The 13,852-nt window shown below is 55.1% G+C and overlaps 7 protein-coding genes and 2 non-coding genes across 9 annotated transcripts; 3 read left to right on the top strand and 6 right to left on the bottom strand.

Annotated features, from left to right (window-relative positions):
* Positions 1-582: 582 nt before the first annotated feature.
* D7B24_000796 (uncharacterized protein) lies at positions 583-1,587 on the bottom strand (the record flags this gene model as incomplete). The annotated part of the gene is made up of 2 exons (XM_028635044.1): positions 583-1,041; positions 1,111-1,587. 2 exons carry the CDS (start codon positions 1,585-1,587, stop codon positions 583-585), a joined length of 936 nt encoding a protein of 311 aa, XP_028492357.1.
* A 692-nt stretch (positions 1,588-2,279) lies between these two features.
* ISA2 ([4Fe-4S] proteins maturation) lies at positions 2,280-3,081 on the top strand (the record flags this gene model as incomplete). The annotated part of the gene is made up of 2 exons (XM_028635043.1): positions 2,280-2,639; positions 2,701-3,081. The coding sequence occupies 2 exons, from the start codon at positions 2,280-2,282 to the stop codon at positions 3,079-3,081; spliced, it is 741 nt and encodes a 246-aa protein (XP_028492356.1).
* Positions 3,082-3,338: 257 nt separating this feature from the next.
* Positions 3,339-4,351, bottom strand: RPL7 (60S ribosomal protein L7; the record flags this gene model as incomplete). The annotated part of the gene is made up of 3 exons (XM_028635042.1): positions 3,339-3,965; positions 4,156-4,267; positions 4,302-4,351. The coding sequence occupies 3 exons, from the start codon at positions 4,349-4,351 to the stop codon at positions 3,339-3,341; spliced, it is 789 nt and encodes a 262-aa protein (XP_028492355.1).
* An 807-nt stretch (positions 4,352-5,158) lies between these two features.
* Positions 5,159-5,899, top strand: RPS14 (ribosomal protein S14, S11; the record flags this gene model as incomplete). The annotated part of the gene is made up of 4 exons (XM_028635041.1): positions 5,159-5,228; positions 5,324-5,396; positions 5,531-5,691; positions 5,748-5,899. The coding sequence occupies 4 exons, from the start codon at positions 5,159-5,161 to the stop codon at positions 5,897-5,899; spliced, it is 456 nt and encodes a 151-aa protein (XP_028492354.1).
* Positions 5,900-6,354: 455 nt separating this feature from the next.
* D7B24_000792 (uncharacterized protein) lies at positions 6,355-9,755 on the bottom strand (the record flags this gene model as incomplete). Its single annotated transcript, XM_028635040.1, has 2 exons — positions 6,355-8,552; positions 8,603-9,755. The coding sequence occupies 2 exons, from the start codon at positions 9,753-9,755 to the stop codon at positions 6,355-6,357; spliced, it is 3,351 nt and encodes a 1,116-aa protein (XP_028492353.1).
* Positions 9,756-10,757: 1,002 nt separating this feature from the next.
* D7B24_000791 lies at positions 10,758-10,839 on the bottom strand. Its single transcript has one exon. It is a non-coding gene; the product is annotated as a tRNA-Ser (tRNA).
* A 206-nt stretch (positions 10,840-11,045) lies between these two features.
* On the bottom strand, positions 11,046-11,127 carry D7B24_000790. Its single transcript has one exon. It is a non-coding gene; the product is annotated as a tRNA-Ser (tRNA).
* A 1,028-nt stretch (positions 11,128-12,155) lies between these two features.
* Positions 12,156-13,103, top strand: D7B24_000789 (uncharacterized protein; the record flags this gene model as incomplete). The annotated part of the gene is made up of 1 exon (XM_028635039.1): positions 12,156-13,103. One exon carries the CDS (start codon positions 12,156-12,158, stop codon positions 13,101-13,103), a length of 948 nt encoding a protein of 315 aa, XP_028492352.1.
* Positions 13,104-13,384: 281 nt separating this feature from the next.
* D7B24_000788 (uncharacterized protein) lies at positions 13,385-13,789 on the bottom strand (the record flags this gene model as incomplete). The annotated part of the gene is made up of 1 exon (XM_028635038.1): positions 13,385-13,789. The coding sequence occupies one exon, from the start codon at positions 13,787-13,789 to the stop codon at positions 13,385-13,387; it is 405 nt and encodes a 134-aa protein (XP_028492351.1).
* Between the last annotated feature and the right edge of the window lie 63 nt (positions 13,790-13,852).

Raw genomic sequence — 13,852 nt, 5'->3', positions numbered from 1 at the left:
ACTTGAAGTGCCTGGGTATTGAGAATCCCAGCGAGAACTCCCCTCTTTCTCTTTGTGAGAGCAGCATTCTCACCTAGAAGTACATTCCTCTATGGGTAACTCCGATCCATCGGTACTCCCTTCCCCTTCACAGTTTGGAGATTGGTATGTGAGCGCCATTGTACTTGCCTCTGTAGAGCCCTGGCTCAGTGGCTTGCAGTCCTGTGAAAAGGTAATCCTAGGTACCAACCTACCCTGTGCCGGGCTATAAAGGTTGGCGAAACTTGAATGTCCGTTGATGACTTGGGGCTTCACATTTACCTTAAGAGCTGCTCCATCTGAATTGACTCGAGGTTTCGCAGTTATGGAGGCTTGCTTTGCAGTACCCAGTGAACCAGCACGGACGATACAGAGTGATATCGAGCATCGACAAGCTCCTGACGTGCTACACATTTACGCAACACAAGAGTACCATACTAAGCATAACACGCGGTATCATTTCTGGAATTTCCACCCTGTCCTGTTTATTCTCAAGCAGAACCTAACACTTTTAGCTCATTCACCATATCCCAGGGAAACGCAGACACGGCTTGTCTGTCCTCTTCACGCCAGCTCCGGATGATAGCTTCTCCTGAACAAGCGCGTGGCAGTGCGGTAGGAATACCCTGTGCGTAACCCGGCTTGTTCCGACCGCACTGGTCCATAGCCCGGATTGGCATGGATACTGCGTGGGTCGGTGTTGGAGCACTTTTCGTAATACTTGCCCTGTCTGAGACGACGAAGCCTGATCATGAGATGTATGATCTTATAGACAATCAGGAAATAGCATACTGCCCCAGCAAAGGTGAGCACAACAGAGACCGAGTGGCCAGGTTGCGGGTTGCTGCTGCTCATCGGAAACATCGAGTATGCATCATAATCGGCCCACATGACAAGCGGGGGTCTGTTGAACCGGCGTCGGAGGCGTTCGTAGGGCCCGAGGCTGCGCTCGTTCATCTGCGGCGGCGGCGGGAGTAAAGCATGCGCAGCCTTTTCGCACTCTGGAGTTGCTGTCCCAGCTTCCTGTACAGCCGGCATATCAGACATCGCACAGTCCCAGGCTCCCCGCTTCTCTTGAAGAAGAAAACGTACCACAAGTTCACTGCACACCTGGATATAATCCTTGAAAGCTGTCCAGCGGGAGAGCTCAAGTGCCTCTTCAGACAGATACTGGCTTTTGAAGCTAGGGAACACGGAGATGATGGCAACCAGCAACCCGGCGAAAGCAACGAAGAGTGCGATGCAACTGGCTGCAAGTTTGTGGGCTTCAAACCATTTTCCTACTTGGGCGAGAAAGGCGGTTTGGTTCTTGGTAGGAGCATTCTGCGGTTGCGATGAGACCTGGTCAGATGAACCGGCGACTGCTCCCGTCGTCTGTGATGGCACGTCCGCAGCAGTGTAGGGTGGCGGCAAAGTGGCGACTGGCTGGGAGGGCTTCGTTGGACCGGGGACATGATGCTCTTCGGCAGGGTGGTCGAGAGAAACCGGCAGGGAGTTGGATTCGCCAACCCCTGCTGGAGGCGACGCCGACGAACCTGGGTCAGGTGGTATGTGCATGTCGGCAGACATGAAGCGACATTTGGGTAGGGAAACACAACCTTTCTCTGTCACCTACTGGAGGTGCGAGAGGGACGTCAGCCTTATGTACCGACGTGCAGTCAGTTTAAACACTTCCGAGTCCGATGAGGGGCGTCAGATCCGCGGCCCCCAAGTTTCGATTACGACATACTAAGGCTCAACGATTACGCCTCGGGGGGTGACCAGGCTATGCCGTCCTGTTTTTGACACCGACAGTTCGAATCACCTAGGCTGACAGGCCAGTGCCGGGCATCATTGGCTCGCGGCTTGCGGTTCAACCAGTTATGTTCAAGACGGTATCAAGCCACTGGCGTGAAAAACCCCCGTCCTCAGCTCACCTGCCTGATCGCCTGTGACCGGCGATGCCGTCTTGCATAGAGAACTGTGTGGAAAAGGGGTCAACACGCTCGTCACAACATCGGTACGATTTGCTTCACTTGATTCAAATGGAGAGATGGCCTTCCTGTGAGGGTCGAGACTGTGCTAGAGAGGTTGAAATGCCTTTTAGATGATTGGCCCTACAGATCAGCAACGGCTGAGTCATCCTGCACCGGCCGAACCGATCCGAGCCGCCACCATCAGCCGGACTCTTTACATCACATCCTCGGTGGGTAGAATTTGTCAGATGCCTTCGTTACAACCAAACCCACGTTGACCTGGCCGCTCCACCGCATTGTATCAATATGGCCTCTCTCCGGTGCGCGAAACCAGCATCGAGTGCAGGACTGTTTGTCCAGCTCGCCAGACGCACGTTGACTTCCACCGCCACACCCGTACTCGACATCCTAGCTCCACGATGGAGTCGACAGACCGCTCGCCTCGAGGCTGCGTACAGCACCACGACACACCGCGCATGGTGTGACAAACATGCAGCAGCAACACATACAATGACAAACTCTCGAGCCCGTCTTCTGAAGAATATCGGGCAGAGGAGAGCTTTTTCGCACCTCCCCGCACGACAAGCTACGGCCTGCGTCCATAACCTTCAGGTGGACGAGGACGGAAAGGAGATGCGCCTCGAAATCACCGATCGTGCTGGCAAGGTACCTACTTGACCTCATGTATGCCACCTAACTGCATCCGTGTGCTGACAGACTACAACAGCGCCTGTCCCAAATCATGCAGAAGGATAAGAACCCGGACCTCGCGCTACGCATCCAGGTTGAGAGTGGTGGCTGCCACGGCTTCCAATACCTCATGAGCTTGGTCACCCTCCCGCCAGCAGAGGGGAGCGACGGACATGTGTCGGCGGCAGTGGGCGAGGACGACAGTATTTTTGAGTACGCTGAGGGGGAGGAATACACAGCAACGTCACCGACGCCGGGAGCGCCCAAGATTGTGCTCGACCAGCCATCACTCGACCTGCTCAAGGGCAGCAAGGTCGACTTTACGATGGAGCTGATTGGGTCGCAATTCAAAATTGCGGACAACCCCCTGGCGACAAGCAGCTGCGGATGCGGCACGAGCTTTGATATCAAAATGTAGCAGTATTGTAGTTGTATCAACAAATATCATGGCGGTAACAAACATATTGGATGAGGAGTCACTTCGGATTGATCGAGACTACCAAACAGCACGCACAAGAGGGTGGACCCGGTAATGAAGTCTGAAAAAGCTCAATTTCACAAATCCCCTTTTGTGATCGTAACGCCGTGCGACCATGAATCATAAAGCCCTTGGTATTTTTCTCAACCTATCAACAGAGACGACCCAAACCCAGTCCACAGTGAAGGGACCAACGCTTAGTTCATCTGGCGGATGAGGGCGTTGATCTTCTCCTCGCGGTTGCCAAGGTCACCACCCTCGATGAAGTGCTTGAACTTGCGGGGGCGGAAGCCACCAGTGGGGTTGGAGAGCTTGAAGGGCCACAGGAAGTTGGCGGCCTGCTTGAAGTTGGGGCCGACGGTGTAGATCTCGTGGATGAGATCCTCCATGCAGATGATGCCGTACTTGCCGAGGTTCTCCTCAATGATGGAGTTGTCGGTGAGGGCAATGCGCTGCTTGTTGACCTTGCCGTATCCACGCTTGTAGATGAGCTCCTTGATGGACTTCAGGTTGGGGTAACCGTAAGCGACCCAGGGCTCGATGACCTTGATCATCTCAGTGGTGGCCTTGGTGACGCGGATGAAGACACCGTTGTTGATCTGGAGGAGACGCAGGAGCTGGAGGATCTTGCGGGGCTTGGGGGCGATCTTGTTGATACCCTTGATACGGATAAGGAAGATCAGGTTGGCCTCGGCAGGTACGTAGGCAGAGTCGCTCTCGCGGGCGACGCGAGAAAGGCGGACCTTCTCGCGCTCTTGCTCGCGGTACTCCTGGACGTACTTCTCGGCACGCTTGAAGATGACCTCACGCTTCTCCTTGTTGTTCTGATTGATATTGTTAGTCCATGAGCTTCTCCAGAAGTGAGAGTAGGCAAATGTGACAGTGTCCGGTAAATATCAGACCCGAAAGAAGATGTAATTTTAAACAACAGCAGCGACACCAAGTGTCTAGTCGATTGGGGTATTTTATGCATCATGAAAATCCAGAGGGGAGCTGGGACCAGGGCAAACTCACGGTCTTCTTCTGGTCGTTGGCGGCGTTGCGCTCGGCACGAGCCTTCTCTTGCGACTTGCGCTTCTTAAGAAGGGTCTCAGGGACCAGGATCTGCTCCTTGGTGGGGACGGAACTAGAGGACGAGATTAGTACGTAGTCCGGCATACCGTAGTATGGAGCAGAGCGCCGGTGCGAGAATTGCAGCAGTGCGCGACATTCTCGCCTTGGCTAACTCGAGTTGATGTATTTGATCGGTAAGCCCTTAATTAACAAGACTCGTCTCCGGTAAGGAGGGAGTCTTGTCAAGCCGACGCTTATCCGACAACATCTCAGGTTCAAGCTGAGGAGGTGTGCATGCTTGGAATGTGACTGCTCGAAGAGCCTTTCGGCGTCATGGGCAGTCACCAAACAGCAATGTATTTAGAGGAGAAGATTTCTTTTCATCCCCAACACCCCGAGACATCGTCTCTCAATCCGCAGGCTGTGTTCCAAACCTGCAAGAAGGAGGGAGATGCTCGAGAAGAATCGAGCTGGGAGAGCCGAGTCTCACCACATGGTGAAACTGGGAATCCAGTTGAGAAGACCACGACAATCTGCATTCATCGCCATCCAGGCGTCGTAGGGAAAATCATGGGGAGCGGTAGACATACGAGCCAGCCATTGCGATTGTCGGTCGAGGGTGTCGAGGGTGATTGTCGATGGTCGGAGTCGGGATGGAGAGGGACGAACAAGAGGAGAAGAAAAGGCGTCAAGAAAAGTGAAGCGATGTGGATGGGGGCCCTAGGGCGGTCAAGGGAAAGAGTGGAGCCTTTTTCCTGCAGAAAAAAAATCGCTTAGGTGGTGCGGCGAACGAATTGGTGGGTGGGTGGTTTTTGGCAGGTAGGGTTGAAGCCCCATTTTCGGACTGGCGGTCAGTGCTCTGACTCTCTGTTCTACCCTACCAGCGAAACCTCGAAACAGCCCATCGCCAACCCTCACAAACGACGACCTCATCCCTCTTTGACAGAGTCACCAGAACGACAAGATGGCCCCCAAGTCCAAGGCTCCCCGCGCTCCCCAGGAGAACATCTCCCTCGGACCTCAGGTTCGCGATGGTAAGCTTTCACGTCTGCGCCGTGCAAGAGCCGCCTTGTCGCAGCTCCCCCGCCTTGGGAAACTTTTCACGATGCTAATACCACATCTTCTCCAGGCGAGCTCGTCTTCGGCGTTGCCCGCATCTTCGCCTCCTTCAACGACACCTTCGTCCACGTCACCGATCTCACGTTCGTCTCCCCCTGATTGCAGCGCCGCGCCAATGCTGTACCCCGCGAAAGCGACCAGCTTGGGCGGTTGCTGCTGAAGAAAACATACCCTATCACGCATGTCACGGTTGAGAGGCTAACCTGGGTGATTCCAGTGGCCGTGAGACCATCTGCCGTGTCACTGGTGGCATGAAGGTTAAGGCCGATCGTGACGAGTCCTCCCCCTACGCCGCCATGTTGGCCGCTCAGGACGTCGCTGTCCGCTGCAAGGAGCTCGGCATCACCGCCCTCCACATCAAGATCCGCGCCACCGGCGGTAAGTCCAGGTATCCGCTCCATCTTTAAAGATGCATTTGCTCACGCAGCTTTCAGGTAACGGCACCAAGACCCCCGGCCCCGGTGCCCAGTCTGCCCTCCGCGCCCTCGCCCGTTCCGGCATGAAGATTGGCCGCATTGAGGACGTCACCCCCACCCCCTCCGACTCTACCCGTCGCAAGGGTGGTCGCCGTGGTCGTCGTCTCTGAGCGACAGACACAATCAAAAAATGGTGTCTGGCATCAGAGTCGTCGAGTGGGGACGGCAATGGTCAGGAGTGTGCTCTGCGGATTGGTCTCTTGGGTGGCATCGTCAAAAACGAGGGGAACGGCACTTTTTGCCTGGTCTCCATGTTCTACGCGCTTTTGTCGCGTCTTTTCGGCCGGCTGTAGCTGAAAAGTAGACAGAATAGAAATGCGCCGTATGGCCCTGAACTGAAGAGCAGCTCCTGATACATCACACCTGTGCCTTGTCGCCCACTCTCTCGGTGAAAGTGTTATTCGAACGAGTTTAGCCTGTAGTTTCAACTGGTTTTTTGAGGTCCATTCAAATAAGCAGAAGGTGTTATGGTCTCTACCTGACCGGGATATCTTAGGACTGCTACGAAGCTCCTGCCGTGACGTCCTACCCATCACTCATCGTCTCAGCTCAACGCCTGGCCCGCTCATTTGTAAGCCGGCCGCAGAGACCATGTGCTGCGACCAGCGCCTCCGGACTTGTTGATCTTAGCGACCCTCTCCAAGGCCTCCATAAATTGCTCCTTCACCTGCGCCTTGCCCTTTACCTCGTGGTTGAAGTGATCTACTATCGACTTCGTAGGTACCGTGCCACTGTGCCGCTTGATGAACTCAATGATTTTGGGCCCAAAATCTACGGCTTGCACTTTCTGTCCAACAGGAGACGGCGATGCGCCCATGCCTTGCCGGGCAGCAAGACCACTCATGATGCCAGCACTGCTCGGTGCTGCGCCGCGACGGCGGTTGTGTGCACCAGGACGTCCTGCTTCGCCAACTTCGCCGGTCCAAGTAACTGTTCCCGGGGTAATGGTGCGCGCCTGGACATGCGCTCGGCGTAAACTAGCTGCGGCTGTGGCTGCGACGGCATTTGCCTCTTGCGTGATCATTCCGCGATCAGCCTGCACTGTCTTCTTGCCATTCATGACCTTGTCGTGTTCATAAGCGCTCTCGACATTGCGAGCAAAGATGCCTTCTACCATGCGCTTCTCGTCCTCCATCTCTTCTGGGTTGTTTGTCTCTTCCATGCCCTGGACGCCATCGATATTCTGAACTTCACGCGTTTCCTCGCTGCCAGTCTGGGGTTTGCTTTCGCTGCTCACGGATGAGATTGGTACTAGACTGGCAGGAGCATTCTCTTTGGGAGGTGTGGTTCCGTCGAATTTGACTTGGGCATCTTTGAGAATACTGCTCCGGTCGATATTACCCTTGCTGTCTTGGGAGTTGCCGAATGTGAAGAGGTCGTAAAGATCCGATAGATCGAAAGCAGCTCGCTGCTTAGGGTCTTTCAACACCTTGTTTGTCATGAATTGCTTGAAGATTTGGCGATGATAGATCTTCTCCTCAATAGTGCCAGCAGTCATGAGACGGTAGATTTCAACAGAGCGAGTCTGTCCAAGGCGCCATGCTCTCTCACGAGCCTGCATGTCTGTCGAAGGGTTCCAATCAGGATCAAAGATGATGATTCGGTTTGCACCCGTCAGATTGACTCCAAGACCACCAGTACGGGTTGTCAGGAGGAAGATGTCAATCTCGGGATCCGTGTTGAACCGATCAATGAGACTCTGTCTCTTCTCGATGGAGGTTTCGCCGTCCATGCGAACGTACTTGACTGTCTCAAGACCACCCAGGAATTTCTCGATGACATTGAGCATCATTTTGCTCTGTGAGAAGAGCAGTGTCTTGTGGCCAAGCTTTTTCCAGATTTGGAGGAGATTCCGCACAACTAACATCTTTCCTGATTTCTCAGGGTCTCCCCAATCGTAGCCTGCCTTGTTTTGGAGGTGAGGGTCAATAAGGTCAGGGTGATTGCAGATTTTGCGCAGAATATCAATACCATAAAGGGATTTCCGTCGGGCGCTTAGAATCTGGTTAACCGCATCAGAATTCAAAAACTGTTTGTAAGCTTCGAGCTGCCTATCTGTCATCTTGCAGAACAGGACCCGTTCTGTCTTGGAGGGAAGGTCGGCGGCGACGTCAATTTTGAGCCGCTGCAGGAGGTATTGGCTGATGGCTTCTTTGAGAGTCTCGGCACATTTTTCAGCTGTCAGGATTTGCAGATTCGTAGCACCAGCATAACCGCCCTGCTTGATGGGCACCTCAAACTGGGTACGGAACGTAACCAGAGTGCCCAGTCGCATAGGGTAGATGAAATCGAAAAGCGACCAGAGTTCCGAAAGATTATTTTGTACAGGGGTGCCCGAGAGGATGATTCGGTTGGGAGTCCGCAGCTCCTTGCACAGAACTGTGATCTCGGCGTTGGGATTACGGATCTTGTGGCCTTCATCGAGCACTGCATAATCCCACTCCACGTGGAGCAGCTCGTCTTGGTATGTCTGGAGACCGTTGTAGGTAGTCACTAGCACGTGTCCATGCTTGACCACTCTGTCAACAATTTTGCGGACAGACTTATCACGCCTCCCGCTGTGTGTCTCCTCGTCTGTGTCATCCTCACGCAGGTTTATCATGCCGCTTCCTGAAGAGTGGAGGATGGAAACACGTAGAGCCGGCCACCAGCGGTGGAATTCATTCACCCATTGACGCAAGACTGTGGCGGGTGCAACAATGATGACGGGTTTGGTAAGCTTCTTGCTGTAATGTAAGGCCGCAATGAAGGCAATGGCTTGTACTTTTTGACTTGTCAGCATGGGTCGACTCAAGACTTCAGAATCGGTTTACCTGTCTTGCCAAGTCCCATCTCGTCCCCGACGATACCCCCGACGTTTTGCGAATACAATTCGGCCAACCACTGAACACCAGTCTTTTGATATGAAAAGAGAGAGGGATGTATGTCGCCGGGAAGCCTGAGATCATCATTGATCACATAGTCCTCCTCATCTGGCGAAGGCTTGGACCATTCCGGGCCGCTGGGTTCCACTGACGTATCCCCAGCTTCTGATCGTCGCTGTTTCCGAGCTTCGCTCCGTCTCTCGGTCCAGTCTGCTAGACGCTCTTGGTACGAACGCTCGTTTCCATCGTCAATACTGCTCAAATCAACCTTGTCCGTTGTGGCTGCAGTCTTCTTGCCTCTAGCCTTGGTCGTTCGCTTGAGGTTGCGCGAACTGGTATCATCCTCTGATGTGTAGGCTGCAGCGGATTCTGGCGACGGCGCATTCGATGCGTCAGCCGAGGTAGGGTCAAAATCATCGTCAGAATCAGCTTGCTTGACCTTCCTCTTCTTCCGGGGACGTAAACTGAATTCTGTTTCCACGGCGGCAGGTGCGGGTGCGGCATCCGCAAACCCCGGGCGACGCAGAATCTGGTGCGAGGTGGGCTCTTTGTCGTTGGCTGCCAAAGCCTCTTCCTTGGCCTCGTCCTCGGCTTCCAGCAGCGTGTCGGCAAAGTCGCCTTCGAACCCTTCAGGGCGAGGGCCGCCAATGGAGGCAAATGGCGTGATCTTTCCGGTCCGCACCAAGTAGTCGCGGCGGCTCTCATTAGGCAGCTTCAGCGACTTCCCCTGCGCAACTTCCTGTTCGGCGGCGGCCACCTCTTCCTGGCGGCGCTCCAGACGAGCCTTAAAATCAGCCACGTCACCGTCAATTTGTCTGATCTCCAGCTCGAGCTTGTCGAGGGTCTTCTGGATATTGCGTGACTGGAAGACATTGTTGCGGTTGGCTTCGAGCTTCTCACGTTCCTTCCGCCGTTGGGCCTCAAGTCTCGTCTTGCTAGCCTCGAGCTTGTCGATTTTGGCCTGGTCATTCTTATCCTGTTGTTCCTTGATGGCTGCATTGGCCTGGAGGCCGATGTCTCTCTCGATATCTTCTTGATCTCGAACATCGGCGGTGAGGTTGCGGAGGGCAGCCTCCTCATCCAGTGTGTCGTCGGAAGCCATGGCAGTTGAAATGTGTGTGATGTCAGACCCAAGGAAGTGTGCTCAAGAAACCATGAGAGTAGTGAGAGAGCGCAGATTGAATGGCGAATGGCGTCAATTCAGACGGGACCCTTCGGGTAAAACTGCTCCTGCGCGGTATAGGTTGTGCATGGGGGTGATCTGGATGAACCTTCCCTTGCTGGGATTAACCATAAGTGACAGAGAAAACGTCAGAACGATGATGCCCCGTCTCCAAGCTCGAGGATCCTGGGGAATAGGATGTCAAGGTTCAGAAAGAAGTTGTGTGTTCTGTCACCCATCTCAGGCAGAAGCAACTTCCTGCCTGTTGTTGTGTTCGAGAAAGCGCAGTCACGAAAAATATCGCCGTCGTGAATTCACAATGTAGCCTAACTTTTGTAAGCCAGAAAGACGTTTAGACACAGCATGACGCATGACAAGGGAGCGTTCGGGGAGCTGCACGGACCATGCTGCTGCCTTGTGGCCAATCAGATTTGGAACGTCGACAACAGGCATCCACCCACGGCCTTGGGTGGGATCAATTCGCATTGCTCGGTGTTGACGACCATTTGATGGAGTAACAAGACAACCAAATTTTCGCATGGCTACACAAGGGCTAGATGCAAGTATGTCACTTGAGATGCCCGGACCGTGTTCACGTTTGTGAGAGGAAACGCCAGCTCACTTCCCCCTCAGTTCTGCCGTCGTAATAGACAGCATCTTGGCCTGGTCTTCACTGGCCCAAACAGTCTGATCCATAGATATGCCGGATCAAGACCTAGAGAACTAGCCACTCTACCGATTCGCACAATTTACTCTACAGCCTTTTCCCTGCAGAGGAAGGAGAGAAAATTGGTCGTGTCCAAAAAGCAGCGTTTGGCTCTGCTGAGCAGAGCCAGAGTTGAATCCCGAGGCCCGACTATGTTGCCAACCACTCGTAACCGGTCGATCCTTCATGACAACCGACATCAACAGGATGGTTGTCAAAACAAGACAAAAGAAGTACGACGAGAGCAGGATTTGAACCTGCGCCACCGAAGTGAATAGATTTCTAGTCTATCGCATTAGACCACTCTGCCATCTCGCCCGTTGATGATGAGAGGCTAGGTCTGGAAGATTATGGTGAACCAGCAGGGGGGACAGAGTGGATGAGGACGAAGCGAAGTCTGACTGCTGAAGTAAGAAAAAAATCAGAGCGGAAAATATTGTTTGAAAAAAAAAGACAGCTTGTGGATCCCGCAAGACAGGAAAGTCGAGAAGCAGGGGAAGTAGCACGAAACAGCAAAAGGATAACGACGAGAGCAGGATTTGAACCTGCGCCACCGAAGTGAATAGATTTCTAGTCTATCGCATTAGACCACTCTGCCATCTCGCCGAATGCTGTGAAGCTGGATGCCGGATGGAGGCGGCAGCAAGAGGATAAGTAGTGGACAGGGCAAAATATGGCTTGTGGAGTCTTGTCAAGAGGAACAACGGATGAGGGCTCAGATGTGGATGCGCTGTTTTTATCTGATCAAGCGGCGTTCCGGGTCAGGGCACTCCTGGCGCAGTGGAGGTTTTTGTGGATTCGCGTGGATATGAACACGTCGAATCTGAGATGGGTGCGCGGGGTCTCGCCTCGTGAGGATGGGTGCCGGGAAGATGAGCGTATTGTAGCCGTTGGCTTCATGTCGGCAACGTCTCCGGCATTTTGCATTAACAAGACAGATGAAACGCTCCAGGTACCTAGATAGGTAGGTAGGTAGTTAGGTAGTTGATTTGTTGATCCGAGCGCGACGTACGGAGCGGCAGATCGCAGGCAGATAGACGTACCCAGAGACCGAGGTGTCGGCAAGCCACCTCAGGGCAAGGGACGCCAAGGGCCAACCGTAGCGCCCCGCGGCGCCGGGGTCTGGGGGACCGACACCCCTGAGTACCTGCCCTCGTCGCCAGCTTGGTATCGCTAGCGAGGTAGCGAGGTACCTACAAGCCACGCTACGTTCTGCCGAGGTCTCCCCTCCAGGGCCGAAGGCCGACTGCCGCCTCGTGCGAGCTGCCAGGTGGAAGGGGAAGTTGGGGAAGAGGCAGAAGAGGCAGATGGCGGCACTTCCTCTCGCTGCATTCGCTGCCGACCCCGTCTCCCCAGCATTGGAGATCGTGTCTTTGCTCTCCGCCATTAGCCTTCTTCCGTGGAATTGTCGTATCGATGGCCAGCTGCCGGTGAATATCGCATCTCTCTCTTCATCTTATTGTCATTCGTCGTCTATACCCAGCAATACAGAGCTCTCCCAGTCAGCGACCTCAGCAACCTCAGCAAGGCCATCGTACTCCCGAGCCCTCGACGCGAACCCGTTACCTCGATACTGCAGCTCTCCCCGAATATACCGACAGCCCTGGAGCAGCAAGACTAACCACGCCATCACCATGACTGAAGCAAACGCCATCACAGACCTGCCCTCTGGCGAGCCCATCGCCCCGCCGACCCCGGCACCAGCTCCCCCCAAGCTGCCCCTCAGCGCCATCCTCGCTGCGACGCCCTCCAACATTGACGCCTTCATTGCCCACCTCCACCGTTGCATGCAGACCCCTTCGGGCATCGACACGGTACTCCTCTTCATCGGCTACACGGCCCGCCTCTCTTCAAACCTCCTCGACGCCGCCAGCCGCTCGGCGCTCCACCGCTCCGCCCACAAGCTCATCACCCTCGCCTTTTCCCTCCCCGAGAGCACGACCTTGCTTCTCTCCGCCGCGCCCCAGGCCTCCCCGGTCGCGACCCTCGCCCTGCGCCTCGCCACGAGGCTGCGCGCCCTGTCCCTGCTGCTGAGCGAGAGCCGCGTTTTCCTGCGCTCCTGGGGCCTGCTGGGCATCTACTTTGCCGGCCGCCGCCTCGTGCTGCCCCTTCTCGAGAAGAAGAAGCCCCAGACCGTCGACGAGAAGACGGGCGCCAAGCCCGACACGAGCGCCGAGACGCTCGACAAGACGATTGCCTGGGCGCAGTTCATCACACTCGTGCTGTTCCAGTCGCTCGAGAACGCCTACTTCCTCAGCGGCAAGGGCGTCTTCGGCCTGACGCCGGCACAGCAGGTCAAGGCCGCGCGCTGGAGCACGAGGTCGTGGTCGGCCTACGTCGGGCTCGAGATTGGACGGCTGCTCATCGAGAGGCAGCGTCGCAAGAGCGGCGACGTGACGAGCGCGGAGCACAAGGAGTGGAAGGCCGCGTGGCAGAGGAGCTTCGTCAGGAACGTGGCGTGGGCGCCATTGACGGTGCACTGGAGCACGGCCGACGGGATTCTCAACGACACCGTCGTCTGGGCCATCGGCTGTGTGCCCGGCATTGTCCAGATGAGGCAGCTCTGGAAGGACACAGCTTGAGGATGTTAGACTATCGTACATGATAGACGGGTGCGACATGATGGGTTTGGCTCTAGAACACGGTCATGGTTTCTCAGCAGGACAAAGAACCACTTCGCTGGTGTCAGATAGCCTCTCAGAATGAGCAATCAACTTTTACGACAATACCAGGTCATTGAAATTGTACTTCTAACTACCAAACACGATCCTCTTCAATTCGCTGCCCCGAATACCAATCGCAACGCCATGTCCATGCAAAAGAGCCCCGTCAGCTCCAGCGAAACGCCAGCGCCATGCCCTTTTTATATCATGAACCCCTTCATGTCAGCAAGCGTCCAGTACCTGCGCATATTCTCCGCGCCGAGCGTCTTGACCTCCTGATCCAGATGCGTCCACAGCACACCGCCCCAGCTGTCGAGCTGCTCCAGCAGCACGCTCATCTGCAGCTCCACCTCGCCGGCCCGGCATGCGCGCAGGTACGTCTGCAGGCCCTCCATGCCCTTGTGGATCTCGCGGTGCTGCCGCAGCAGCTCGGCCTTGCCGCCGCGGAACTCGGGCATCTTGCGTGCGAGCTGCGGGAAGAAGTAGTTCTCCTCGATCGAGTGGTGCGCCTCGAGGTGCTGGATGAACGAGAGCCCCTCGCTGAGAAACTGCCGAATTGACATGCCTTGCGGCCGCTTGTTGCTCGTCGCCGCCGTGTGGAGCATGGTCCACGTTTTGCGAAAGTGGTTGTGCTGAGTCGTGTGTTAGCAAAGGCTGCGCTACAAAAA

The sequence above is a fragment of the Verticillium nonalfalfae genome (genome assembly GCF_003724135.2).
Source record: "Verticillium nonalfalfae strain VnAa140/NRRL 66861 chromosome Unknown scaffold_112, whole genome shotgun sequence".
In the NCBI taxonomy this organism is placed as follows: domain Eukaryota; kingdom Fungi; phylum Ascomycota; class Sordariomycetes; order Glomerellales; family Plectosphaerellaceae; genus Verticillium; species Verticillium nonalfalfae.
The sequence above is the reverse complement of the archived record's forward strand: the minus strand, read 5'-3'. Positions and strand labels throughout refer to the sequence as shown.